Source organism: Triticum urartu, chromosome 5A, assembly GCF_056163025.1.
Source record: "Triticum urartu cultivar PI428250 chromosome 5A, HENAU_Tu73, whole genome shotgun sequence".
NCBI lineage: Eukaryota > Viridiplantae > Streptophyta > Magnoliopsida > Poales > Poaceae > Triticum > Triticum urartu.
In genome coordinates, this window is record NC_141877.1 from 439,455,851 (window position 1) to 439,482,633 (window position 26,783).

The 26,783-nt window shown below is 47.4% G+C and overlaps 5 protein-coding genes across 5 annotated transcripts; 1 reads left to right on the forward strand and 4 right to left on the reverse strand.

The window, feature by feature from the left end:
* Positions 1 to 3,997: 3,997 nt before the first annotated feature.
* On the reverse strand, positions 3,998 to 7,717 carry LOC147971805 (beta-1,3-galactosyltransferase 7-like). The gene is made up of 11 exons (XM_087526351.1): positions 7,421 to 7,717; positions 7,158 to 7,257; positions 6,733 to 6,791; positions 6,450 to 6,637; positions 5,958 to 6,021; positions 5,537 to 5,609; positions 5,236 to 5,356; positions 5,070 to 5,157; positions 4,850 to 4,975; positions 4,648 to 4,757; positions 3,998 to 4,554 (listed from the first exon to the last, which is right to left on the reverse strand). The coding sequence occupies exons 1-11, from the start codon at positions 7,528 to 7,530 to the stop codon at positions 4,406 to 4,408; spliced, it is 1,188 nt and encodes a 395-aa protein (XP_087382477.1). The 5' UTR covers positions 7,531 to 7,717; the 3' UTR covers positions 3,998 to 4,405.
* A 2,801-nt stretch (positions 7,718 to 10,518) lies between these two features.
* LOC125529445 (transmembrane 50A-like protein) lies at positions 10,519 to 14,488 on the reverse strand. The gene is made up of 4 exons (XM_048693854.2): positions 14,213 to 14,488; positions 14,016 to 14,115; positions 10,931 to 11,083; positions 10,519 to 10,848 (listed from the first exon to the last, which is right to left on the reverse strand). The coding sequence occupies exons 1-4, from the start codon at positions 14,346 to 14,348 to the stop codon at positions 10,812 to 10,814; spliced, it is 426 nt and encodes a 141-aa protein (XP_048549811.1). The 5' UTR covers positions 14,349 to 14,488; the 3' UTR covers positions 10,519 to 10,811.
* Positions 14,489 to 14,550: 62 nt separating this feature from the next.
* LOC125529444 (transmembrane emp24 domain-containing protein p24delta3-like) lies at positions 14,551 to 17,308 on the forward strand. Its single transcript, XM_048693853.2, has 4 exons — positions 14,551 to 14,878; positions 16,617 to 16,826; positions 16,915 to 16,991; positions 17,086 to 17,308. The coding sequence occupies exons 1-4, from the start codon at positions 14,564 to 14,566 to the stop codon at positions 17,228 to 17,230; spliced, it is 747 nt and encodes a 248-aa protein (XP_048549810.2). The 5' UTR covers positions 14,551 to 14,563; the 3' UTR covers positions 17,231 to 17,308.
* On the reverse strand, positions 17,290 to 18,964 carry LOC125529443 (annexin Gh1). Its single transcript, XM_048693852.2, has 5 exons — positions 18,572 to 18,964; positions 18,251 to 18,478; positions 17,911 to 18,132; positions 17,755 to 17,844; positions 17,290 to 17,661 (listed from the first exon to the last, which is right to left on the reverse strand). The coding sequence occupies exons 1-5, from the start codon at positions 18,779 to 18,781 to the stop codon at positions 17,443 to 17,445; spliced, it is 969 nt and encodes a 322-aa protein (XP_048549809.2). The 5' UTR covers positions 18,782 to 18,964; the 3' UTR covers positions 17,290 to 17,442.
* A 3,073-nt stretch (positions 18,965 to 22,037) lies between these two features.
* LOC125529446 (putative thylakoidal processing peptidase 2, chloroplastic) lies at positions 22,038 to 24,926 on the reverse strand. Its single transcript, XM_048693855.2, has 6 exons — positions 23,761 to 24,926; positions 23,597 to 23,665; positions 23,437 to 23,505; positions 23,211 to 23,297; positions 22,602 to 22,669; positions 22,038 to 22,512 (listed from the first exon to the last, which is right to left on the reverse strand). Exons 1-6 carry the CDS (start codon positions 24,583 to 24,585, stop codon positions 22,389 to 22,391), a joined length of 1,242 nt encoding a protein of 413 aa, XP_048549812.2. The 5' UTR covers positions 24,586 to 24,926; the 3' UTR covers positions 22,038 to 22,388.
* Positions 24,927 to 26,783: the final 1,857 nt, after the last annotated feature.

A 26,783-nucleotide genomic window follows, 5' to 3' on the forward strand; every position in this document is an offset into this window, starting at 1 on the left:
ATTGTATTCTTTCTGTGTTTGCCGGTGATTGTTTCCCCTTGGTAGACTTATGTTTCGACGATGTGATCAATGACACCGATGAAGAGCTATATCATCTTCAGAAGTGCCAGGCAAGCAAAACCCCCTTGTTCATTCCGATACAATCCCACTCTCTCGCTCCTGCTCTCTTTTACTGCATTAGGACAACAACGATTCAACTGTTACATGTTGCGGTAGTTGAACCCCTTCCTCTGCATGACCTGTCATTGCCACAATAAATAGATGAAATCCACTAGCATGAGTAGGAGTTGTTTGAGCCCTGATGTGCCTACTCATTCATGCTTGTTTTTCATGTCTGCTACTGCTTAGAGTTGAGTCAGGTCTGATTCATCGGGGATGAATTGGAATGGTGATGAACATGTCCTACTGTGTGTGAGCTAAGTGTGTGAACACGATTTGGTAAAGGTAGCGGTGAGAGGCCATGTAGGAGTGCATGGTGGGTTGTCTCATTGAAACCGTCCTCAGGAACTGAGTTCTGTGTTTGTGATCCATGAACAGCTACTACCACTCATTGGGATCCTTAATTAACCCTCTCGACTTATTAACCGCCCTTGTCCTCCGTCCAGGAGTTGCAGCTAGTTTCTGATGTTTGTAGGATATGTGTTGGAGGCCGTGCGTAGTGCTGACCCTAGGGATGGGCTATGACGCGGTAGATACACCGTGGCCCGGTGTACCGGGGGCCCGTTTGGTGTCTCGGGAACCCTGCACATATCGTTTGGGGCTGTGAGCGAAACCCCGTCCGGATCTCCTCGCGGATGGAACCCGAATAGGCGATAAACCTGGACTAGAGACTTGTGTGGTTAGTTAGGTCGTGGTCTACACCCACGTCGGCTTTCGCTTAAAGTCTGCCGAGCACATGTCGTGTGCAGACGCTAAGTGGCGGAAACATGTGTGAAGAAGTACCACCCCTGCAGGGTTATAAATGATCTATTCGAATAGCCGCGTCCACGGTAAAGGACTTCTGGGTTGCCTGCATAGTTCATAGACAAGTGAAAGTGGATACTCTAAAATGTGCAAGATAAGCGTGAGTGCTATGGATGGCATTTTCGTAGAGAGACAGGAGCGGATCCATAGTGGTGTATTGATATGGTGAATATGTGGACTCATGTGCGCCACCTCAGAAGAGTTACTTGCAGTCATAGTTTAGGATAGCCACTGAGTCAAAGCTGGCTTGCTGCAGTCAAACTCCACCCCCCCTTTTGTTGATACTGATGCATATGTAGCTAGTTCTGATGTAAGTCTTGCTGGGTACATTTGTACTCACGTTTGCCTATTTTATGTTTTGCAGAGAGACGTCAGTCTCGCTAGTAGTTCCGTGTGGACTTCGACGTTTAGCTTGATACCTCAGCTACGATCTTGTGCCCTCGGCAGGATCTGGTAGATAGTCAGGCTTCTCAGCCTTTTTCATTTGTAGATATCTGTACTCAGACATGTTAAGCTTCCACATGTGCTTTGACTTGTATGTTATAAATGTTGGGTCATGAGACCCATGTTTGTAATATCTCGCTCCTCGGAGCCTAATGAATAAATACTTGAGTCGTAGAGTTATGTTGTGATGCCATGTTGTATTTACACATATCGAGCATATTGTGTGTATGATTGAAATGCTTGGCATGTGTGGGATCCGACAACCTAGTTGTTTATCCTGGGTAGCCTCTCTTATGGGGAAATATAGTCTTGTGCTTCCATGAGCCATAGTAGTCCGCTACAGTCTGGTTCACCGGAGTCCTGCTAGCCCAGCACTACTGCTCCGGAACACTTGACTGGCCGGCATGTGATTCACTTCGTTCCTGTGTCTGTCCCTTCGGGGAAATGTCACGCGGTGACATCCGGAGTCCTGCCTAGACTGCTATAGCCCGGTTCACCGGAGTCCTGTTAGCCCAGTGCTACAGCCCGGATTCGCACGCTGCTGACCGACATACTCGATGTTGATTCATGTATGCATGTCCCCGTAAGTTAGTGCCACTTTGGGTTCACGACTAGTCATGTCGGCCCGGGTTCTCTGTCATATGGATGCTAGCGACACTATCATATACGTGAGCCAAAATGCGCAAACGGTCCCGGGCCAGGTAAGGTGGCACCCGTGGGAATACCGTGCGTGAGGCCGCAAAGTGATATGATGTGTTACATGCTAGATCGGTGTGACTTAGAATCGGGGTCCTAACCCAAGTTGGACGAAATTTGTCGTGTTTAGCCGAACTTCACCGAACTTTGCCGAAATTTGCTATCTATTTTTATTTTTTGAACGCGCCTGGGGGCGGCCCTGGAACCGGCGACTGGGGACCAACTCGCCCCTAGGCCGATTTTTTGCGCCGGCTCATCCAAGGCGACGATTTTAGGCGCCTCCTGGGGGGCCAACGGCTGGAGATGCTCTTATATTATCGTGTAACAGAAAGACGTTTTAGGTTGTTTCGGTGTTAGGGTCAAGGGTTTTAGGTTGTTTCGGTGTTAGGGTCAAGGCCACTGAATATCAAATTTCAACATATGCTTACTGGGAGTTAATGACATTTTTGCATTTTTTTAGAAATGGTGGAGGACCCCCGGCCTCTGCATCTGGAGATGCATGCAGCCACTTTATTAATTATTCACACAAGATCTTACAAAGTCATACAACAGTAAGACGAAAGCCACTGTCTAGGCAATATCTGTCGCTACTCCTATCCAATTGATATAGGGATGTTGATAGTCTGGGTCTAATACCAAACAGACCTTGCAGCCAAACCTAACATCTAAGACCTGAGGTCCCAACCAGGACGCCTGCCTGGTATGGGGCACCCATCAGTCCGGCACACTCCTCAACCTGGACGCCTGCCGGGTATGAGGCCGCCGCAGCCACCTACCACCAATCCATCTTCGGTGATGTACTGTTGCATCTACCTTGCCCGGTCTAGTTCCCGTCAACGCCACCACGACGCGAGACAACGCCACCATCCTGCGCTCGTCTATCATTACACGCCCACCGACGAGACCCCGCTGCTCCATGCCACCGAGACCCGCCGTCGTCGACGCGAGAGAGGGCACGCCACACTACCTCACGCCTCTTCCATCCGGAGTCGCTCCACAAACGATGCTCCCAATAGGGAACACGACACCGCAGCGCCGCCATCATCCGATCCAGAGATCTTAGGATTTCTTCCGGAGCGGCACGAGCAGGTTGACGATAGTTGCTTGACGACGCCTTCATCAAGGCAACGACGTAGACGCCGCCATCGCCCGCCATGACCGGAGTCGGCTCGGTTCATCGGCGACTATGTCTCCCCCACTCGCCGCCGATGCTAATAGTGGGATCCAAGATCCGCCAGTACCAGCCTGGCCAACCGCCTTCGGTGGAGAAGGCAGCCACCACCACCATGCCCAGGCCAAGAGACCCGGACGTCCTCGTGCCACGAAGATTACTCAGGGGGGTCTCCTCTTGCCGTTGTCGAGACGAGGCGCAGCCGCAGTGGATCTCGATCTAAACCCCTCGGGCCCAGATCAGATCTCATCGCAGCCAAATCTCATCCGCCAAACGGCCGCCGAAGATCACCTGGTCACCGCCAACCCGCTGCGCACTGCCGTTGGAAGAGGGAGATGGACGCTGCTGCCCCCACGCGTTACCACCGGCCGAGGACTGCGCCGCCGGCGCCGTCTCACCACAGGGGCTTCGCCCCGTAGTGTCATCAGCGACGGCGGCGGTAGAGGGAGGCGATGGAGGGGGAGGGCTGAGGGCGGGGACTCCTTGAGGGCGGCGCGGCGCCGCCGCCTTAGGGGGAGAGAGGCCTGACGAGATGAGCTGTCCTCCCTACATTTTTGCATCTGATCCATAGGTTGATTTTGAACAAAACAGAAAGCCGGCAAAAAACGAAAAAGCAGGTGTGAACTTATCTCCCTCCGTGGAAGGAGGTTAGGAAGATGCCAGCGTCCTAAACTCTGGCACACGCACTACAAAAGACAAACGACGGCGCAGACAACGATGATCTTTCCGTTAGACACAAGGCCAAGCTTTGTTCAACTTTCAACTGCTTCAAGGACGATCACATACTACTAGTAGACGAAATGAAATAATTAATTGAATGCAGTTATGTTTATGTACGCCCAAACAAGCCCCTGCATCTGTATATGACTATCACCTCTATCCCTACAAGATACAAAAGAGAAAGAGAAAGAAGAAAAAAGAGGTGCGTCCGTCCGGTATTCTCCTCCTGTTTGTTCCTTCATTCATTCATCATCAGATAATATGCAAGTAATCTCTTCTCTTGTCGTCTCCCACCCAATCGCGCTGCGGTCTGATCTCACACTCGGGGAGCCTTCAGGCAGCTATGATCTGCACTGTCTACATCTATACCCGGACGGAACCTCTTGACTCTGAATACTCGTTAGGACCTCTTCAGAATGAGGCGCTCCAGATCGCTTCGTCTCCTTCGCCGCACCTCATGTGCACGTCCTTGAGCCGCTCGACCGGGTTGCAGACCCCGCTGCACCTCCAGTCGAACGACGCGACACAGGCGTTCCCTGCCTGCGCCTTCCACTCGCAGTCTGAGATATCGAAGCCATTCCAGAAATGAAATGTTAGTGCCAAATCTTCAGAGACGTGCATGGTGTAGATAATAACAACTGAAAGGAACTGACCTGGCGGCGTTCCGCAGCACATGTCCCTGTCGTCGATGTGCTCCACGTCTAGCCCGATGAACCATGCTCCCAGAGACACATCTTCGTTTGCAAATTTGTGCAGAAGGGGCCTGGGTGATACGACGAAAACACGGCGGCGTCAGTTGCTAATCATCAAATGGAAACGTTGTCTGAATGAGCATTATCTGTTCTCTAATCTTACTTGTTGACTGAGATGTAGGTGGCGAGGTCTTTTGAGATGGCGTATATCTGCCCGGTCGCATGGCGGAAGTACTTGTTCCCGTCTTCTCCGAACTTCCAGAACTCGGGCTCATGGTATTTCGAACTTCTGAAGAAGAGCAGTGATATTCAGTACTTATAAAATAGTAGGATGCACTGATACTTCGACTGTAATAGCTAGATAGTGTTTTCAGAAAGTTTACTTGTCGGAGAGAACCGGTCCAGACTTCATACAGCCAATGTAGACACGGGGTTTCAATTTGTGCCGCCCAAGGGTTGTGAGGAGCATTCCTGTACAAAATACATCACTTAGTTCTCTCCAATATGATTGGGATTTCATAAGGTATATTTATATATACAACAGCATACCTAGGTTGACATGGACATCATCATCCACCTTGACATAAAAATCAGCATCCCATGATGCCACAGCAGTGGAGAAGAATGTCTTGGTCTTTGCAGATAGCTTGTGGTAACCTTCGACATGGTCCTACACGCACGGATGGATGTCAGAATCAAAAAAAATTCTTTGAGAATTATGTCAGAATTAATTTCATTGTTGAACTGTTGACACCTCAAATCGATGATGTCAAGAAGATTTGGCTGATTCTCGTTTAACAGAAAGGGGAAAGAAATGATGCAATTCAGTGTTTGGAGAGTAACGCCATACCAGCCTAAGAAAGTCATGATGAATAGCATCTTCCACGTCTATCGCCTGATCAAGGGCGCTGTTTGATGCCGGGCTGGAAAGCATAAACACATGTTACTACATTTAGACTTATGGAAATATACAATCTAAAAAGAAAAGGCTGCACAGTATGTGTTCTGAAAAAATAGTAACACAATCTACTGAAGCTTGAATGAAATCTGTCTTTTGGAATTTGAGAAAGTGAATAACTACAGAAATCTCTAAAAATCAAAACAGAACAAGAAACTGAGGCTTTGCGGAATCCTTTTCTTGGCTAAAATATGTAAGCTTTCCATGGAGATATTTACAATGTATCTGTTCTGTGTTACGATTTTTCTTTTACGGAACCTCATCTTACGATATTTTGGCAACAAGTTATAAAATATTGTGTCCGTTACATTACCTATGACCGATCATGAAGCGAATGACGACTCCCTTATCCTCTTCCAATTTCTTGAGTTTCTCACCTGATAAATAATGACGAGATATGTGTGGTGAAATAACTGTCAGCCAACTAAATGATCCACCCCACCCCAATCTAAATAGCTCAACTCTTAGCAGAAAGTACACATGCAACAAACAAAATGTATGACCCGAGGCAGCTATGATGATAAATAAACCTATTTGATTATTCTAATTGCTATAATGATAAATAATCATATTTAATTGATTATATTTGCTATGATAATGGATGATCCTATTTGGTCCCTTGATTCTGTACTTGCACATTTCTCTGTAATTTCCTTGCTAGCTGCACACCACCATTCTAGCCGATTAAATACACATTCCTCTGCATCGGTTCTAACTAAGAACAAGAAATCCAGAAAGCAACAGCTAGGCTAAAACAAGGGAGACAATCATCTCGACAATCAGGTAGCATTGCAAAGTAATGAACCTTGAGGCATCCACGTCTCCCTGACAGAATCCCGGCGCTTCTTGCTACTGAAGGCGGTGTTGATCCCGATCACCACAAAAGCCTTCTTCCTTTCCTGCCTCACGCCATCCGCACTCTCAAGCAGCTCATGCCTGCTGCGCCGCGCTGCCAGCTCCATCTGTAGCGTGGCGATCGACTTGTCTAAATATCTAGACACAAAAATGATATGTTCCAATTAGCCCCTAATAAAAATATAAAAATGCAGAGAGTTCCGGAACAATTTTCAAGACTGATGTCAACTTACTGTATGGCCTCATGAGTCTTGGCCACTTCCCCCATGACGTCCCTGTCGTCAGATGGTTTCTGAAATAAATAATAAAGGTGTTCACAGAATTGCACACCAAAGGGGAAACTGAAGAACATCAGGATTTTCTCATTTAAATATCCATTTTCACTCTGCACCTATTTCTTGTAAAAAAGATAACCTGATTTATCTTATGTTGATAAACCTTGTTTGTTCTTTTTTCTGAAATAAACCAGGTGCCAAAAACAGACGATCCCTATCAAAGTATCAATGGGTGTTTACCGTCGTTTCTGCATTGTTAAAATTAATGATGCCAAAGTTTACAAACATTTAGTAGTACTTTTTAAAATGCAACCAAGCATAAGTTCCATCAACATAAATAAGTATAGAAGGGGTTCATCGATTAGTCAGCCGCCCTAACGTACCGTCTTGGCGACAAAATCTTCAGAAACGACCTGCAGCTCCTCCTCCTGGCGCCGCCGCTGCGCCACCACGGGGCTCTTCAAGTCCGGCATCGCTCCGAACCTACGCCATAGAACATGCGTCAGCCACAGGCCTGCGGCGAGCAGGGCGCCGCATCGCTCCGCAAACGGCGAGCAGATGCATCCAAGAACCCCACCAAGAAGGGTGCCCACGGCGTGTCAGACGGAAACCAATCTAGGGGGTGGAGGGGAGGAGAGGGGCTCACCGGTCGGTGAAGAGCATGCCGAGGCCGAAGCTGCAGGCGCAGAGGAGCAGTATGGTCCTCGACAGCACCGGCCTCCTCTCCCCGCCGGCGGCGCCGCCCTTGGCCTTCATCCTCCTCCCGGCCACCTCCGTCCCAACCCTCTCCGGCGTAGTACGTGTGTACGTTATCGCCTGGAGGTGGAGCTGGTCTGGTGAACGCGTCGCGCGCTGCTGTGCTGTGCCGGGAGCGAGAGGCCGAGGCCGGCCTTTATGAAGGTTCGAAGTAACCGAAGCCGGGGGAGGGAAACACAAAGGCGGAGAAGAAGAAGACTAGTTTAATCTTTTTAATGGCCGGAGTTCAGAAAAGAAAAGAAAGGAAAATGCTGCGTTCACAAGGCTGGGCTGTGAACGGGGGTCAGAGGGCGGCTGTTTTTCTTTTCTCAGAGACGGTGACAACGGGAGGCGATTGTCACGTTCGTCTTGCCATCGTTGGGGGATGATCGTCGTCACGGACACCTGCGGCCCTGCACCGGCTCGAGTCAATTCATTCTCACCCAAACAAAATAGTTTTCCTTGTTCTTGAGAAAAAAAACGTTGAACATAGACCCGATTTTTTTCTTTTATGAATTTCATAGTAATTATAGAAATCCCTGTCCGAGATAAAATTTAGAACTTGCGGTATTTTTGCCTAGTAGGCAAAATCGACCTCTAGAAGCGACGCGGATTAACTGAGCTCGAGCTCTAAAATTTGTTAAGACCAAAAAAAACTGAGTGTTTTTGTTGCAAACTTTGACAAATGTTTTCGATGCTTGTAAAGTTTCATCATACAATAGCATTCATGGAAGTCGTGGCAAAGAAAACAAAATCGATGCTCCAGAAAGTTATTTTCAAGAGAATTTTGGAGTGTTGATATTTTTTTTCATGACATCCATGAATGTGATTTCAGGATGAAACTTTGTAAGCATTGAAAACATTTGTCAAAGTTTGCCCCACACACACAAAAATCATTATGTTTGAATTTTACCGTTCATCGGAGCTCATATAAATTCGAGCTGAGAAGAACACTTTCACGCTGGAAGGTACTATTGTAAATGTTGTCGAATGACTCTGGTCATAAATGACCGAGAGTTGACGCCGCCATATTAGAGCTCCTATGGATTGAAATACTTTAAACATCGTTTCAAGATAAAGAACATTTAGATACATCCATTTCAGCGACAATTAATATGGACCGAGGAAGTATCATATCAAATAGGCCCTGAAAACGAGTCAAAATCGGCATATGGATAGCTAGTAGTATTTGCAATTGTCCTGCGCCAGCCAGCCAGCCGGCGTAGCAACGATGGGCGGAAAACTAAACGCACAAATCGCCGGCGCGGCCGACCGGTCGTGCCGTGTGGGCATCCGTGATCTGTACATCCACGATCATCCATCGCTCCCGCGGCAGGCCGCGTTGGCACCGAGGTTCGGATCCCGGGGGCGTCACACGTCGCGGCCGCCCGGCGGACTTGCCGGGGGGTCCGTATCACGTTCGAGTATGTGGGGTGGGGTGGGGGGCACGCGACGACGCGGGGCAGTGTGGCGCCCGGTGCGTCTCCCGAGTCAACGCGGCACCCGGTTCCAGTGCGCGCGCCCACCACGGCCAGCCGCCGGCGACGGCGACGGCAAGGCGCCGTGCGTTTCCTCGTCACATTACCTTTTCGCACCGGCCCTGGCTAACGTGAGTATTGGCAGAGTGCTCAGTGCTCATCATTAGCGGACGTCCTGCCGGAAAAAAATGAGAGGATAATTCGGGAGCACTGATGACAAGCTTCCCACGTCGTTTTCGGTACTCTTCGTTGGGCCATGGAAGTCCTTCAGCACGAACGGAAGGTCGGCACTTCCAAGAGCGCGACGTCGACGCGTACCGGTCCCGGTCCGGTTAATCGCTTATTATGCCCTGCGCTTTGGGGAAAGCGATGAGGCTGGTCTGGTCTGGTCCGATCAGGGCGAAGCGCTAGTGCACCGCACGAGATGCCACGGAGTCCTCGACTTGTCCTCTGTTCTCGGCGTATTTTAGGGCCTCACGTCGGGGAGGAGTGCGCCGAGGATCGGGTCGGAGTGGCCCGGGCGTCACGTCGCGGGCGCAGGGCCGGGGGCGCTGCGGCGCGTTACGAGCTCGCTCGCCCGCGCGATTACGTGTACGCGAGGGCGCACCAGGCGCGCACGTCGGCAGGCCGTGGGGCGCCCGTCACGCTGTCTATCTCTATCTGCTGCATCGCCCGTCACGTTTTATCGTCACGCAGTCGGTAGACAGACTGCTCTCTCTGACGATTTTGGATCACCTGGCCGGAAAATCTACTCTGCAGACGACGGATTGCTCGTGACGGTACTTACACTCGTAGCAGTTGCTGTCCGAGTAGTTTCGCATCCTCTTTCCTTCCTAGATGGAAGTTGGTTAGGAAGAAACAAACGCGGTTGGCACTACCAAAGCAACGCGATATCCCGGTCCTGAGCTTTGGGGAAAGCGACCAAGCTGGATCCGATCAGGGCTGCACTGCACGCAAACAAAGCACACGAGGCGCCACGGGCGGAACGGCACCGGTGACATCACCGGGAGGACGAGCGGGGAAGCGCGACGGTGATGGATCGTTCGACGGAGGCGACACGTGGGGGGTCCTCGCCTTCTACTTCTCCGCTGCTGTCGGCACATATTTTAGGCGGGCCAGGGGTCAGCCTGCCGCGCGATCCCGAAGTCTCGTCCGGCAGGGTGGGCGGCAGCCAGGCCCCACGCAATCTAATCTAGAGTAGTCTAAACAAGGTGCCAGGCTACCTGCAAAATCTAGTGCTGTCCAAGGAGTCCGAGATGCCAAATTATGAAAATGTACATTCAGGACACAGACGTCACACGATCTAGATCGACTGACAAATTTTGTTTACGGGCACCAAAAGAATCAGCCTGCAACGGCATCTGGATTTAAGGAGCGATGCAGTCCCCCAAAAAGAACCCGGTGTGACATTATGCCCCGTCTACTGTCTTGCGATCACCAAGAAATAAGAATCTGCGAGCAGCAACCGCCCAAGCAGCAGCTTTAATGGAGTCAACTGAATTTTCATAGGGAGGTTTGACAGTAATAACGATTTGCTCGTGATCCAATCTCAATGCTAACCTCTCGAGCCACCAAGCACCACAGGCTCACAACAAATTATGATAATAAACACGTAGTAGTACTGATGCTACGGATCCATTTCAGGAAGCAGTCAGCTATGCACACAACAGACACTCAGTAATCCCACCTTTTTTTTATCGTAGCAGTAATCGCGCCCTGGAATGAACGTTAATTTACACAGGACCACACACGGGCAGTAGAGCAGACGTCTTCGCGACAAGTTTTACCATCCATCCCAGTCCGCTCACAGCATTTTGACCCTTCCTATTCCTCGGTGTGGCACGTCCAGTATGTCAACCCACTGCAAAGGCGATGCGACGTCAGGACACGCATACTGGCCAAGTGAATCAAGGAGGGAGGCAGAGACGAAGTTGCCGATATACCTTATCAACACAAAAACGCATTGCAGGACGCCGGCAACACCAGTCCACACAGAAGGGCCCTTGTCTGTCAGGGCGTCTTGCACCAACAAACCCACTGATCCAGCCAGGCAGACGAAAGAAACTACATAGGCGACGAAAAGCCAGAGCTTCACCCTGCGCATTAAGAAACCCTTGTTAGAACAATACAATGTAGTATCTCAGGACAGGAGAAAATCCTTCTTGCACATTAAATCCCATTTGCTAGTAAACTACTGTACCCAGCACTCAATGGGCTAGGGTGGCGTCCATTTCGCTTTACCAACCCTAGAGAAACTCCCAATACAGGCCTTCATCCTTAGTACAGACATACTGATTGGGTGCTAAGATCTAAAGTAGAGAGGGAAACGGCGCAGATTGTACACTAAGGTTCCTAAGCAATTGCTTCGTGTAAAAGGAAGTTGTCGAGCACCCATTATTTGTCTACTTATACTCTAATGAAAGACACAAAGAGGCAGAATGAATCAGTGCAATCACATAGTAACATGCTGCAACTACAACGTTCTTTTGGTCAAAAGCACTTCATCAGTTTGAGATAGCATCTCGACAACGAGTTTGAGATTCTGCACAACATAAATGAATAGATGCCATAAAATGAAAACCCTTAACCCCTGCACTTGAACCTAATAAACAAGTAAACCTTCAACATTCCGGGCTTGCGTAGACTGTGCCTACATTTTAAGATTCATCTTGTTGCAAGATATCCGTGTGGCTTCATCTGCTAAGGCCAAGGATCCCACTTACTGATTATATTTTCACTTCTGTTGACAGTGTAATGTTCCTATTTTCTATGTTCCTCTATAAGGGCTAAACCCCATGTTGTAAATATCTTTATTTATATTACCTCCGTCCCAAATTACTTGTCTTAGATTTGCCTAGTGGATGTATCTGACACTAAAAGTGACTAGATACGGACAAATCTAAGACAAGTAACTCGGGACGGAGGGAGTATGTCATAGCTCAACCCCATGTCGTAAATATCTTTACTTATATATCATACCACAATAGGAGCCTCTCCTACTATTTTCCTCCTTAAAGAACCATGTGGCTTATTTCAAATTTCTTGAAGAAGTTTTAGCTAATCCTTGCATTGGCTTTGTATGGCTGGAATGAAGCTTAAAATATTTGCAGAATGTGCAGCACATCAGTTCAGGAAAATTAAACGTATTCCTTTGACTCCAACATATAAAATATTATACAAAGAGATTAGTTCGAAAACCTAGAGCCATAAAAATAACTTAATCAAGCATTCTAACTATGATCTTGGTCAGATTGCAACTATAGGTTTGGAATAAATTATTCTGATCTTTCCCAATGAATATTTACAAAGATAACAACATAGAAACTAACCACGATATAATAAAAATGTTATACACGGGTCTACAATTTTAGAAAAATGGGCTTCACAACAGTAGACACTTGAAGTCCTAACTTTCCACCTCTACCAACATCAATTTTTTATGCACGTATGATATTTAGAAGAAAATAGGTGAAACTGCACTTTTTTTTTATCTCGCTCAGGCAGTCACGCAGCAGAAAGTTGAACGACAGAAATTAATATATACTCCCTCCGTTTTTATTTACTCTGCATATTAGGTTTGACTGAAGTCAAACTTTATAAAGTTTGACCAAGTTTAGAGAAAATATATAAACATTTAACATAACAAATTTATATGATGTGAAAGTACATTCAATAATGAATCTAGTGATATTGATTTGTTATTGTATATGTTCATATTTTTGTTTATAAACTTTGTCAAAGTTTACAAAGTTTGACTTTGACCAAAGCCAATATGCGGACTAAATAAAAACGGAGGGAGTACAACTATAATTCAGAAATAAATCCAAATAAGCATACAAGTAACAGAAACCGGTAAGAGTTTCAACCAATAAGAGTTTCTTTTTGAACCCCATTGGGATTGTACCATATTGGCACATCATGGAAAAAGCTCGGCTTGAAAGGCAAGCCACAGTAACAGAAACCGGTAACAAAATATGTAGGTGTTTGACACATGTTAAATTAAATGTCAAGGGAAACAGGAATATGATAGAAATAGAGTAGCATACAATGAAGATTGATGAGCAGTGCTAATAGGGAAATAATGAGGATCGTTAGCAATAGAGAAACCGGTGCTACCCTCATGAGATATAGTAACTGTTTTAGCTGTTAGAACTATCAAAAGAGAGGTCACACTGTTGACTTACAGACTTAGGTGTCAAGCACATCCACGACCACCCAAAGAAGCTTTAATATGACTTTCTCTAAACCATTTAAACTCATAATAAGATTAGTCAGACTTTGACATATGGTCAGGCCTCAGATGACTTGGGCAGCTAACCTAGGTCAAATACACCGTAACTTTTTCTCTTTTGACACAAGAATAGCCTAGGTACGTAATCAGTTTGGTTTCATCCAGAATCAATTGGTCCAAGCACATCCATGACCACCCAAAGAAGCCTTAATATGACTTCGCTAAACCATTCAGACTCATGTAATCAGATCAGTCAGCCCTTAACATATGGTCAGGCCTGAGATGACTTAAGAACCTAACCTAGGTCCAAGATATCATGGCTTTTCTCTTTTGACACAAGAATAGTCAAGGTACCTAATCAGTTTGGTTTCATCCAGAACCAATTGGTCAACTAAAATAAACACCAGTTTTGCTAAAGCACATCTAGATGTGCCATAAGTATTGCACATCTAAATCTTATGTCATTGATCCTACGTCGAGATTCGTGTGGATATTTTCTTTTTTTCTTTTTTCTTTTCCTCTTTATGTTTGATTCACTCACTTGGATGTGCAATAACTAGAGCACATCTAGATGTGCCCTAGACACACCCAACAAACACATCATAAATTCAGTGTGTGACATTATAATTGCAAACATAACTAAATTTTCGGTCGTGCAGTTAACGTGTATATATTCAGGGTTCAATCCAATCATCCACTAGGAATTTCAGTAACCTAATCTTTGGTTAATACTACACAGTATCTTGAATTCAGCGATCAATTCGATCAACTGGTGCCAAATCGAGCAGTAATCTGACCTCCACTCGGAATCATCCCCGTAGGACGAGTAGTAGTCGTTCCCGATGGCATCCTTGTCGACGCAATTGAACATGAGCGCGGCCAGCGACGCGAAGATCCCTGCAAATCGCCCACAGAGACCCGTCAATTCCCGACCTCGGAGCCGCGACACGAATCACCAAAGCCTGGGGAAGCGGGAGGGAGGGGATCTGGTTACCGGGCAGGTAGTGGATGAAGGAGACCTGGACGGCGCTGCAGACGACGGCGTCGACCCAGAACCACCAGCCGGCGCCGAAGAGCGCGCCGGCGACGCCCGGCCCGATGATCCCCCACAGCATCGCCAGGTTCTCCATGGCCGCACCAAACCCTCGCCTCCACCAACTCCGCGGAATCCCCTCGCTTCGTTGCCTCCTTCCTTCTCGCCTTTTCTTTCTGCCGATTTCCTCTTCTCTTTTTGCACCGAGAGGGGTTGGATAGGATGTTGGGCTTTGACTCGGACTCGGTTCCTCCGCGTAATGTGATGATGTTCAGCATTGATTAATCTGGCCCAATGGGGCCTCACGTGTTAATGGGCCTACTGGGCCGAAAAAGGATGGAGCCATTGGTGTGGTGTTCCCTCAAAAAACAATCTGGGAGAGGAAGGAGGTTGGGAGGGAAGTGTGACCAGCAGGAAGAGGCGACAATGGCGCGAGGTGGCGCGTGGGCGGCGGCGGCGGCGGCGGTGCTGTGGTGGATGGCGGCGGGCGCCGGGGCGGTGTGGCTGGAGATCGCGCCGTCGGGGACCAAGTGCGTGGCGGAGGAGATCCGGTCCAACGTCGTCGTCATCGGCGACTACGCCGTCCTCTACGAGCACCAGCAGGTCCATCCCACCGTCTCCGTCAAGGTAATTCATTTACGTACATTTACATTTCATAATCCGCCCGAACGATCGGTGCATAAATGCAATGTGGGAGGTTATAAAATGGAAGGATTTAACGTTCAACACTGCGAAATGAATGATGAGGGTTGGGTTAGTCGCGGGTGAACCATCTCCCCTCATTTATTTGGAAAAACATGGCAGGACTGCTGCCGCTTTTATTGATAGCTCAAATTTACAGTGGCTGGATTGGGTTCACATTCTAGTAAGTAGTATATTCGATCGGAAAAGGGAGAAAGCAATGAATTTACAGCGACTGGGTTGATCTGTTCATGGTGAGGATCCTTTGCAAAGTTGCAGAATGCAGATGAGAATATTGAACGAGTCACCGGGGGTAGAATCGGTTGGTAAAGTCGTCAGAAAATTGTAACGAGTCATCGGTGGCTATTACCAGTTGGGAAATCATTGATTCATTGGCATATCTCTACATTGATCTGGGGCTCAGGTGCTGGTTGTACTGAAAAACATTTGGTACCTTTATTCATTTTCAAAGATACTAGTACATGTGATTATTTCACATTGTGCGTGTACACATAAAAGGAATATAAGGAATTATTTAAACATTCTATATGATCCATAGTTTACCAAAGGTGTGTTTTGCTTTCAACCAGGGCTCATTATCATCCTTCAACATTGAATTCACTGTGGTCACAAAAAAAAACATGGAATTCACTGAAATAGAATACATAATGGGGCACAACGGTGATTTGATTTGTCCTGGCGCCTTATCCATTTTTGCTAGTGAAAATATATAAGGAATTATTTAAACATTCTATATGATCCATAGTTTACCAAAGGTGTGTTTTGCTTTCAACCAGGGCTCATTATCATCTTCAACATTGAATTCACTGTGGTCACAAAAAAAAGCATTGAATTCACTGAAATAGAATACATAATGGGGCACAACGGTGATTTGATTTGTCCTGGCGCCTTATCCATTTTTTCTATTATATCTGGAGTTTTACATCGACATTGAATTATATGTGTTGTTTCGAAATTACCTTTGTTTGATTTTGGTTTTCACCTTGTACCCATGAAAATTGGAGTTGATAGTTCAAAATTTTCCTTTTCCTGCATGTTCCATATCAAAAATACATTGGCTAAAGGGGTAAGTCCACTGTTATATAAAAGTGAGACCTCTCTGCAAATTAACGCGGATAGCAACCCATCTGAGTCCGCATAGCGGACTCGGACACGGGTGGGTGGGTTCAGCACCTTGAATTCCAGCCACTAAACTAGGGCTGAATTCTCAAGCATGTGCCATATCATGCCTTACAATCACATGGTTTTGATGTTTTAGTGCTTTACTGAAGGAAACAGAAGATCATAAATAGAGAGAATCTGCAGTATTTTAATTCAGTCTGAGTCATAACTAGGAATAGGAAGAACTAATAAGTACTTGCGAATTGGGAGGCATTGGAATTATGATCCACCTTGACACCTTCTACTATTCTATTAGCTGTAACTTTGGTTCCATAGTTGCATCACATGATATTATTGCATACGTTATATTCCTGTAGCTATGCAGTGTGCGTGTGCAAGGGCAGTAGAGTTCCAAAAAAAATCCCGTCACTAGGCTTCCTTCCACGCTTTATCATTCAGTTTTAACTGTATATTTATTTCCCCTTGTAATTTCTTGGAACTGACTCCAATTTCTGTTTTCTTGACTCATTTGTATCCGTTTTGATGTACATAATTCTTGCAGATCACATCCCCTTTTGGGGATACCATACACAAGAAAGATAAGGTTACGGTGGACCAGTTTGCATTTACCACATCAGAAGCAGGAAATTACTTGGCTTGCTTTACAGTTGACGGTGATAACAAGGGTTTGGTGGTGAAACTAAATCTTGACTGGAAAATTGGTATCGCGGCAAAAGATTGGGATGCTATTGCTAAAAAGGAAAAGATTGAGGTGAAGTACATGAAATTATGATGGTATACCCATCATTTTTCAATTTCGTTGTTTTCCTCGTTTGGATGACAGTGCCTTTCCTGAATAGGGAGTTGCGCTAGAGTTGTTTAAGCTTGATGAATCTGTCCAAACAATCTATGAAAATCTGCTCGTGCTGAGGACCAAGTAAGTCCAATGCACTTCTCCGGTCGTGTTTCATCAATTTTGTTGATGCCAAAAGACGTAACTATTCCGTCTAAAAATATTGTTCTTGATGCAGAGAATCCGACATGAGAGATGTCAGTGAGGTGACGAATGCTAGGGTCTTATGGTTGAGCATGATGTCGCTCGGTGTTTGCATTTGTGTTTCAGTTATGCAGCTGGTGCATCTAAAACGGTACTTCCGAAAGAAGAAGCTTATCTGAGATTATATACTCCTCTGCAGCATACATACATTCTATGTTCTATTTAGTACTAGATGAAATATAATAATTTTGCCACAATGGATGTTAAGCAATTATGTAACAGATAAATGATAGCATGTTCTCACCTAATCCCAAGTTCAGATAAGATGGCACTGCTGCCACTCTTCATGTTCAACTTACCACTATTACAAAACAAAATGCAAGTACCAATTTTATGATGCTACTGGGCACCGGCCCCCTTGCCACAACCAAAGAAACTCTCTGTAATCACTCTGTGGTAAGCTTTCATGGATGAAATCTGCGAAGTTCTTTCCGAAGTTACTCTTGAACGCCAACTTGATCTCGTTTATGCCGACGTCGTCGCTGCCCAAGATAGCCCTCGTAACCAACCTTTTATGGGCTTCTGGGCGTTGCATGCTTCTCTGCAGTAACTGACAAGGCCAAGAACAGAAGAATGAGTCAGGGACCAGCGATGTAGCTAGTACAAATTCAAGTACAGCACTGCTTGCGTTTCTGTTATTCACCTTGCAGTAATACTTGGAAGGACTGTAGATGCACTTGACAACAAGTCTCAGAGACTCTTCAAAATCAACTGCCAAATTCTTCTTCAGTGCCTGCATACATACACATTCATGATTGGCCAAGATTCACATTCAGAGACTGCCATTGAGTTTGCTTACTTTGGTGAAGTCATGCCCATATATATGCTTGTAACTGCAGAGCGCCAGCCTGAGCTGTGGGATGCTCCTCTTGCTGAACATCTCGAGGATGGCGGCCTCGTCGACCGATCCCGTGCCGCCACCGTTCTTGGCGTCGTACAATCGCCTGGCGTCGCACTTCGCGATGTGCCGGCTGGGTTCATCGTGGTGCGACTTGTGGGAGGTTGCCAGAGCTACCAATAGCTGCTCGAACCACGAGGGGGAAACCCGGCAAAGGAGTGAGCTACCTTTGCCAGGTAGAAACGGAAGAAAAATGACTGAAACCAGAACGAGAAGCAGGACGTGGACAGGGCAGACATACTCTCTGATAAGGGTGCGAGGGGTCGGTGTCCATGTCCTGCTCCAGGTTCTTCTTGAACCTGGACAGGTACGCCTGCTTGGTGAAGAAGAGCTGGTCCTGCTTCCGCCGCGTGAAGACCTCGACAAGGGCGCGGTAATCGGCCGCCGTGCCGCTCTCGATGGCGTCCCTCGCCATGATCGCGTCTCGCTCCGCCAGGTCAAGCATCCACAGGTAGAGCAGGTTGCAGAGCTGGAGAGGGAGGCCATGTGAGACTGAAAGCAGAGTACGTTGAGACGCTCTGCCAGTCTGCCTACCTGTTATGCCCTTTGTCTATCTTATTACCTCATTGTCCTGATTGGCCGTGAGGGTTTTGTGGAGCCTGCCGGCGAGGTCCTCGCCGAACATTGCACGGTACGTCGCCTTGATCTGCTGCCTCTCCGACGCGCTCCGGTGAGCCAGGAGGCGGCTCAGGCGGCGCGGCTCGTCGCACGCGCCATGGATCTCTCTGCACTCGTTTTCGAACCCTGCGGCGGCAGGAGAACGGGCGGCCATGATCGGCACTTCAGCGCCGTGCTGAGGCTTTCGATGTGTGAACCATGGCTAGTGCAGAGATGCATAAGGGAGAGGGGGAGAGAGAGCCATGTTGTTCCTGGCTTCCTTTTAATGAAGGAGGGGAGGAGAAAGGAAGAAAGTTATCTGGAATTGGCCAGAAAAGGAGGCAATGGAAAGGAAAGAGGAGGGAAATGTGTGTCATACTCACACTCAGCATTCGTTTTGAGTGCAGGGGTAGGATTTTCATCAGCCATCATGGGGATCATGACTTTAAAGGCCTTTTTAGCTTGGATGGAATGTGAATTATTATTAGATCAGTCACCCTGAAGTCATATCCTATGATGCCTTTATAGTACATGGTTGATAACCAAGTTTCTGAATGGTGGAGTACTGAACATTCCTGAAGGAAGGAAGGAAGGAAGGAAGGAGCAAGGAAGAAAGTTATCTGAATTTGGTCAAAAAGGTAAGCAATGAAAAGGAGACATGAGGCAAATGTGTTGTCCTACTCAGCATTGTGGTTCTGAGTGCAGGGACTGGGTTTTCAGCGTTCATAGGGATCTTGACTTTTAAGCCCTTCTTAGCTTCTATGGAATGCAGGTAATTAGATGAATCTACCCCTAAAAAAAGGTAATTAAATCAATCTGAATCTAGGTCCTATGATGATCGAATCCAGTCAAGTAATGTGTAATCCTCTTAGTCGAACTTAGTCTGGGAAAAAGACTATGTTACCTTCTACAAATTCAAAAAAAAATGAAAATCACAGAGCTATATTGTAGGATGTAGTATGGATGTACTCTACAAATTTTCGTGGCAACATTACCATGGTGAACAATTATCCGGCTCGTTCTCTCGGAGATGCTTAAAGGGGTAGGATTACGTGCATGTGCTTATAAGGGTGAGTGCAGTGCGTGTCGTGAGCGTCTACATACGTACTGCGATTCTCAAAAAAAGAAAATTCGAAAGTGTACACGCAGTTTTCCATTTTTACGCCACAGAAGCAGACCTTTTATTTTCTCCTTGGACAGTTCCAGCTTTATTGGGTTCAGACTTCATCCAAGAATGCGCATTTGCGAAACATAAAACCTACGATTTACACCTGTCATGGTGCCACCGGTGTCAAATTATATTCTTAATTTTGCCGGGCTGAAACGAAGCTCGGTTGATGACCAAACGTATTACTCCTTGAGTATTATTCTTGAGCCGAGTTGAAACGAGGGTCAGCTAATGACCAAAGTACGCAGTAAGTTGATAAAGAAGAGGGAATAGGGAGAACCAAGTGCGCAGCAGTGCAGCCTCAAAAAAAAAACTCCAAAGATGTGGTCATGTGGAGCGGAGGAAGCAAAGGGCAGGCCGCCAGTAGCAAGTGGTTGACAGCGGAAAAGATCCTACGTGCCGAATTGAGCAAGACGTACAGTAGTAGATGGAGACGCCGTAAAGTTGGCTTGGCGCACAAAGGTTTTCCAGAGAAAGGAGGAAGACGCTCCTCCTTTTCTTTTGGTTTGGTTTCTGAAGAGAGAAAGGATCGGATCGCGCTGCCTTTGCTTGCTGCTCGACATAAAATTCCTCGCCGATGCTGCTTTTGCGGCCGAGCCGACGGTGACGGTGACGGTGACGGTGACGGTGTGGTGGTATATCTGGTGGCACCCATGCCATGGCATTCGAGGACTCCCGCCCGGTGGGCGCTGACTCGGAACCCCTCGCTGCCTTTCGCTCTATTTTCTTTCGCCCTTGGCCGAATTTTCATGTCCGCATCACGGAACTGGGACGGGTCACCTCTTTCCAGCTCCAAGCCGGTGCGCCACGATTGCTTTTTTTGTTTGTTTGTTTGTTTCTTGGGAAAGCACGACCCACCTATAGGAACACTGGACAGGATATTGCCGCCGTGGCCACGAGTACGGAGTGTGGTGTGGTGCTTCATGTCTCATGGTCACCACGACCACGGGACGAGAGCATGTCCTATTTGTTCCTTGATGATTGCGGATAAACGGGACATTCCCGTGTCTTGTCTGCCTCTCCTCTCCCGTGTCTCGTCGGCCTGAGCATTTCCTATACAGCGGCCGTTACTTCACATCTCGCAAACCGGCGCACAACCCCCCCCTCCTATTTTTTTCATTCTTTTTTTTCCTTTTTTCTGCTCCCCTGCAGAAGAAAAGTCAGGCGTGGGTTGATTTCATTCAAACTCGTGACCTCCTCTTTGTGTCTAGACTGCACTAACCACTTGTGACAACTTACTACCCCTCAAACAAAACAGAAAAACTTGTGACACCTCACTTGTTGTGGCTACTTATATCCTTTTTTTTCTCTTTTCTTATTTCTTTTCCTTATCTTTTTCTTTTAACCTTTTCTAAAAAAATCAGAATGCACGGACTTTTTTGAATCCGATGATTTTTTTTCAAATTCGATGAACCATTTATAACTTCACGAACTTCTTTTCAAATTCTCTGAACTTTTTTTTGGAAATTCGTGAACATTTTCTAATTCATGATTTTTTGCATTTTTTCTCTTTTTCCCCTTTTAATTTTTTTCGTATTTTTTTCAAAAGTCGACGGTTGAGCGATCAAGCATGATCGAGCGACCAGGACCCATGAGCACTTGCCTTCTTCTTGGGCTGGCCCATGAGCACGGGTGCATGAGCGCCAGGGACCCGTTCGGGAGCTCCGATCGGCCTGGGCGTCGCAGGTGCTGCGCACGCGTGCTGACGATGAAGCGTGAAAAGGGGCAATGCTGCCAAAAGACGGGCCAGGGGTCGGGTCCAGGGATGGGAATGGGCCGACCCTATGTTGTGCTCGAGGGCATGGAGTTGGCCCAATGGTCCATTGGTAACTGGTCTCATGTCCCATTGTGTAACATTTGATTCGATTCACGGAAAATAGGGAGTAGTAAACAACAACATTTTTTCAAATAACATCATTTAACGGTAGAAAATTTTAGCATTTTAGGATGTCAAGAGTTTATTTTGTTCAAATAAAAACAAGGCATATATGCAGCCTCATTTCTATTTCTACCATGAACACATAAGCATCACAAGCTATCATATTTGCAACTAATCGTTGGCTGCCGCACAACTCATGCCATACTAAAAGAGAATGCAATTCCCATTAAATAAAATAGAGAATGTAATAGCTCACGCTAAAAGAGTGCAGTAATTCGCTCGTGATTCAGATGAAACTCAGACTTCACTACACTAAAATCACAATGCCAGCTCAGTTTCTGACAGTAAGCAAACAAAAAAAACTGTTTCAGTACACACACACAAGAAACCACAGAGCAGCTGGCCATTGCATTTGCATTCGTCTTTTTTTTCTAATATACTGTACCTTACATTTTTTTTCTTTTTTCAAATATACTGTACCTTACATCTCCCAGCCAGCTTGCTGGAAGCAGAACAAAAATCGTCCAGCTCTGAAGCAAAATGAATGAATGAATGCTCCCTCAGCAGCTGCTCTCTAGTCTCTACACATAACCAAGCTTTTCGTGGTCTTTTAACAAGCGCCTGCCAGTAGGCAGCGAAAAACGAACGGAACGGGAATTCATTCACAGTTCTAAATACAAACTCTCGATGAAACAAGAGGATTGGTTGCCACGGCATCGCCGGAGGCACGTGTCGTCACGACATCCCCACCGCGTAGAGCGCCGCATCGGGTTGGTAGTATCTTGTATCCGTTATCTTCGACGGTGGCCAGTACCGGAACACGGATCTGCCGAGTATGTTCCTCACCGGGAGCGGCCCCCTGAAACACCACAGATCACAAAAGTAATCAAACCTGGATTCTACTATGTAGCTGAAGCTTATGGGATGAAAATGGAGCTCGGAGCACACCAGTTATGGGAGTCTAAGCTGTTGTTACGGTTGTCTCCCAGCACAAACACATACCCTTCCGGCACAAGCTGCAAGAATAACAGCAGCGATTAGTTCGCGGAAATCGGAAAGGCTGGCATTTCTATAGGCATTGTCATGTATGAATATGCAAGGAGATACGCAACGCTGGGTGAAATATTCTCTGCTACTAGTGGGCCGGTATGCGGCGCAATTGATACTTTTAATGCCAAATTCATTCTAAAATTTCAGATTCTGTTTGCTTTGACCAAAAATCAAACATTTCAATGGGATCATGTCAGCTAAGGCTCCTTTTGTCATTGTGGTGGCTTTTCATAAGCGCTTATTTATTTATATTCGCTCGTAGGTATAAAAGTTTGTTACAAAGATTTCTTCTTTAGACACTAACAGAATAATCTTACTTGCATTAGTAAATACTCCGTATTCTACTAACAAACTACAGGTCCCAGAATTCAGCTCAATTTAGCAAAACAACCGCAAAAAGGCCTAAATGTTCAAAGATCATATAATGTACAATGATGGCATAGCTCACAGAATACAAGATACGCGGTGGCAGAGACACTAGAGACTAGACACAGAAGATAAACATACCAATGGTTCCATCTCATAGTTGTGTGCCTCCAGCACAAATTCTTCATCTTGAAGTACCCCATTGACCAGTAACTTGCCATCACGCACCTATAGAAGAACCAAGTGAACAACTGTTATAGCTCGGCTCGAGCAAAGAATCAAACTTTTTGCAGCACAAGCACAACAAATTACTAGTAGCAACGCAAAGAAACAAACACAAGGCACTACCACTGGGATAAAAGCTTACTTCGACGTAGTCCCCTCCCTTGGCCACAACCCTCTTGATGAACACATCACCGGAGCTGTACCCCATATCCTGCCATAACATTGCACTCAAATTAGCATCAAATTCACCAGTATGATGAACCATGGAAACACTAAATTGGAGAGAGTGGAAATCATCATACCTGAAGAGCTGGGGGAGCACGGAAGATCACAATGTCCAAGATTTCTGGTTCCCGGAACACATATGACACCTACAGATCACATTATTACAACAAAGATCAGAAACCAAGTAGAGCGAGCAAAATGACAAATTAATCATCAGATAATCCTCCCTAAAATGTTTTACCTTCTCGGCGAGAATCCGGTCACCGACGTCGAAGGTCGGGTACATGGACTTGGACGGGATGGACCTCGGCTCGGCAAGGGAGGAGCTGTAGAGCAGCGGCACGGTCACGGCGGCGAAGGCCGTCTTGGCGTCGTCGGAGCACGAGCTCACCCACTTGGACAGCCAGTTGCTCCTGCTCATTGTGGCACTAGCACCGATGTTCCGGGCAATCGCGCCAGAAGCAGAAGCGGAAGCTCCGGCGGGTGGAACACCGCTGAACGTCTTCCTGGAGGGACGGATCGAAGGCAGCGGTGGCGAGGGAGGAGGGGACGATGGCGCCGAAGACGAGGAGGGGGCAAGGTCGCTGCAGGGGAGCCACCTCGCGGTCTGCAAGAACGGGAGGAGGTGCGCCGGGTTGAACAGCCCGATCGAAATCGACGACGATCCGGCCAGAGACGCGCCAGCCGTCGACGACCCAGCCGTCGAACCCTGGGCGAGCACCGACAGCAACCCCACGGCGAGAGGCGGCGGCGGCGGCGGCTTGGACGAAGAGTAGGGCCTCGAAGGGAAAAGAGAGTGGCTTCCGGAGGCGGCAGCGGCGGCGGCAGCGAGGGCCTGAGGCTTGGGGTGGTTGTGGTCGTCGGCGGCGTCATGGCGGTCACCGTCGCTGGCCCGGAGGCGGTCGGGCTGGTGGCGAGAGGAGGTGAAGATGCAGAAGGGGCGCCACGACCCCTCCTGGAGGAACCGGCACCCGGCGGAGGCGGAGGACCCGCAGCGGAGGCCGAGCGACGCGGCGAGGTTCTGCGCCACGTAGCCGGAGTAGGAGACGGTGATGCGGATCGCCATGGCGACCAAGCAGAGGAGCCGTAGTGTTACCGAGAAGAGCTGGATTGGGCGGTCGGGGGAGAACGAGCAACGGGGGACGCGATCGGCTACTGATTGCAGACCATGCCGCCGGGGTTCGACTGGCGGGGCGGCTGGGCGGGGGATGGCGAGGCCGCGGCGAGCCGGGAGAGAGGCCGGTGGGTCGGGCGGCGCTGGCTCGGGGGAGGTGCGGCGGGGTCAGGCGGCGGCGGCGGCGGGGTTAGTGCTTGGCGAGTTGGCCTCGCCGGAGGGCGAGGTCAACGGCGGCGGTCAATGAGGTAGGCGGCGATGGGGGCGTTGCGGGGGAGGGAAAGCGCGAGGCGACGGGCGGGTGCTGTATATAGACGCGTGCGCGCTCACTGTTGACGATGAGGTGGACATCCACTGACCCCAAGCACATTTTTGAGAATTTTCCCGGTAATTACTATTGGAAATGGGTTCAACGACAGAAGAAAACAGTGAGAAATGAGCAAACTTATTACTAACTGTTATACCATCATTTTTACTGAATGAGAAACCGCGAGAGGAAATAATATGTTTGTCTTTGCAATCGTGCATCGAGCTTTTTTTTACCATCAATTTTTAGGAAGTCTATGGAACGCATGGTCGAGAAACGTAAGAAAGCAAGAAAAAGACACGATGATTTTGTAGGAATGCAACGTAAAGCAGACAACTGCAAAATATGAAAAGTGTGAATGGTTGATTAGAGTAGCTCTGGTAGAGCCGAACCGTCATGGTCGAGAAACGTAAGAAAGCAAGAAAAAGACACGATGATTTTGTAGGAATGCAACGTAAAGCAGACAACTGCAAAATATGAAAAGTGTGAATGGTTGATTAGAGTAGCTCTGGTAGAGCCGAACCGTCATGGTCGAGAAACGTAAGAAAGCAAGAAAAAGACACGATGATTTTGTAGGAATGCAACGTAAAGCAGACAACTGCAAAATATGAAAAGTGTGAATGGTTGATTAGAGTAGCTCTGGTAGAGCCGAACCGTCATCAAAATGGATATGGAGCGCGCTCCATGTGCATATGAAGACCGTCAAGGTGATGCGCAAACTCGGCGTCTTTGTATTGGTTGCACCCGTATCAATGTGACTCACTCGTCAATGAAACATCATTTCCCTCCAATCCCCCTTCGATTCCCACGTGAAAATCTTCTTTGCGCCAAACAATTTGGTTTGGAGGAAGCGCGCTTTAAAAGTTGGCTCCGAGGCGTAAATTTGGAGATTGAGAGGCCAGATATAGAGGGCGCCTCATAAATTACGATGATTCTGTTTTCATGGTTTTTTTAATTACTAAAAGTACATTAGCAGTTATCATGACGATTCGAGTCTGCTGGATTTACTCTTAGACGAGACAAAAAAAATGTCTCGGATGCATGCGAATGGTGGTTAATTTTTATAGGAAGGTGCAGTGGGGAAGCCACGTACAAGCTGGGTAGTCAATTGACTACCCAGCTTTTTGGTGAAACTAGCTTATAGGTGTAGAAATATTGAAATAAATTTGTGTAAATTCATATAGTTGACCACACAAATTCATATTGACTACACAGGACAATTTTTCTGGCACCGCCACTGGAAAGGTTGTGTAGGAAACCAGTTTAAAAGAATACCGTTCGTTTGTCCAAAGGTTGCGTAGGAAACCATGGCATTTTCTACTATCATTTCCCATATACTTTCTTGGTTTTTACAGAATTGCAAACCAAAATGAAGCATGGAGGAGAATGGCCAAGATCGAGATCCTTCGGAAGAGGAAAAAGATCCTAGATAACGAGTGGAAAGTTTAACGGAGACAAATTAGACCGGACAGGCCAGGCCGCGACTGCTGCCTCCCGCCGCTACCTCTCAGAGAACGAAACGCCGCTGCAGATGGCAGAGTACAGATGTTTATGTGTAGCTCCGTTGACGGTAACGTGAAGCAATGTTTATGCGTAGTGGCTCGTCGCTTTATTACACCACGTGATCGGTATCGCCCCGCTGCTTCTCGGCAGGTTCCACTGCCCCAGTGACGGTGAGTGAGGCCTCTCTGGCCAGTGATTGGTTGGGCACAGGCACGGTGGCAATCAGAATTGCTTTGCTGCCAATCGACCGGATAACTGCAACAGGAAAACCGGGAGCAGCAGAGGTCGTAAGCGCTGACGATTCTCATCAGGGAGGAAGAAGGATCCGTCGCGATCAGGT

Coding starts and splice junctions, on each gene's coding strand:
- LOC125529446 (XM_048693855.2), bottom strand. CDS start 24,585: ATGGCGATCCGCATCACCGTCTCCTACTCCGGCTACGTGGCGCAGAAC. Junction 23,298..23,436: donor AGGGAGGGGACTACGTCGAA/GTAAGCTTTTAT, acceptor GTTCTTCTATAG/GTGCGTGATGGCAAGTTACT. Junction 22,513..22,601: donor AGCTTAGACTCCCATAACTG/GTGTGCTCCGAG, acceptor GTGGTGTTTCAG/GGGGCCGCTCCCGGTGAGGA.
- LOC125529443 (XM_048693852.2), bottom strand. CDS start 18,781: ATGGCCGCCCGTTCTCCTGCCGCCGCAGGGTTCGAAAACGAGTGCAGA. Junction 18,133..18,250: donor CCTCGCACCCTTATCAGAGA/GTATGTCTGCCC, acceptor TGGTTCGAGCAG/CTATTGGTAGCTCTGGCAAC. Junction 17,845..17,910: donor ATGGGCATGACTTCACCAAA/GTAAGCAAACTC, acceptor GTATGTATGCAG/GCACTGAAGAAGAATTTGGC.
- LOC125529445 (XM_048693854.2), bottom strand. CDS start 14,348: ATGGAGAACCTGGCGATGCTGTGGGGGATCATCGGGCCGGGCGTCGCC. Junction 11,084..14,015: donor GGGGATGATTCCGAGTGGAG/GTCAGATTACTG, acceptor CTTAATGCGCAG/GGTGAAGCTCTGGCTTTTCG. Junction 10,849..10,930: donor TGCGTTTTTGTGTTGATAAG/GTATATCGGCAA, acceptor TCGCCTTTGCAG/TGGGTTGACATACTGGACGT.
- LOC125529444 (XM_048693853.2), top strand. CDS start 14,564: ATGGGCCTACTGGGCCGAAAAAGGATGGAGCCATTGGTGTGGTGTTCC. Junction 16,827..16,914: donor CTAAAAAGGAAAAGATTGAG/GTGAAGTACATG, acceptor TTTCCTGAATAG/GGAGTTGCGCTAGAGTTGTT. Junction 16,992..17,085: donor CTGCTCGTGCTGAGGACCAA/GTAAGTCCAATG, acceptor TTCTTGATGCAG/AGAATCCGACATGAGAGATG.
- LOC147971805 (XM_087526351.1), bottom strand. CDS start 7,530: ATGAAGGCCAAGGGCGGCGCCGCCGGCGGGGAGAGGAGGCCGGTGCTG. Junction 7,258..7,420: donor GGCATGCTCTTCACCGACCG/GTGAGCCCCTCT, acceptor TCTATGGCGTAG/GTTCGGAGCGATGCCGGACT. Junction 5,158..5,235: donor TGATGTCCATGTCAACCTAG/GTATGCTGTTGT, acceptor TATTTTGTACAG/GAATGCTCCTCACAACCCTT.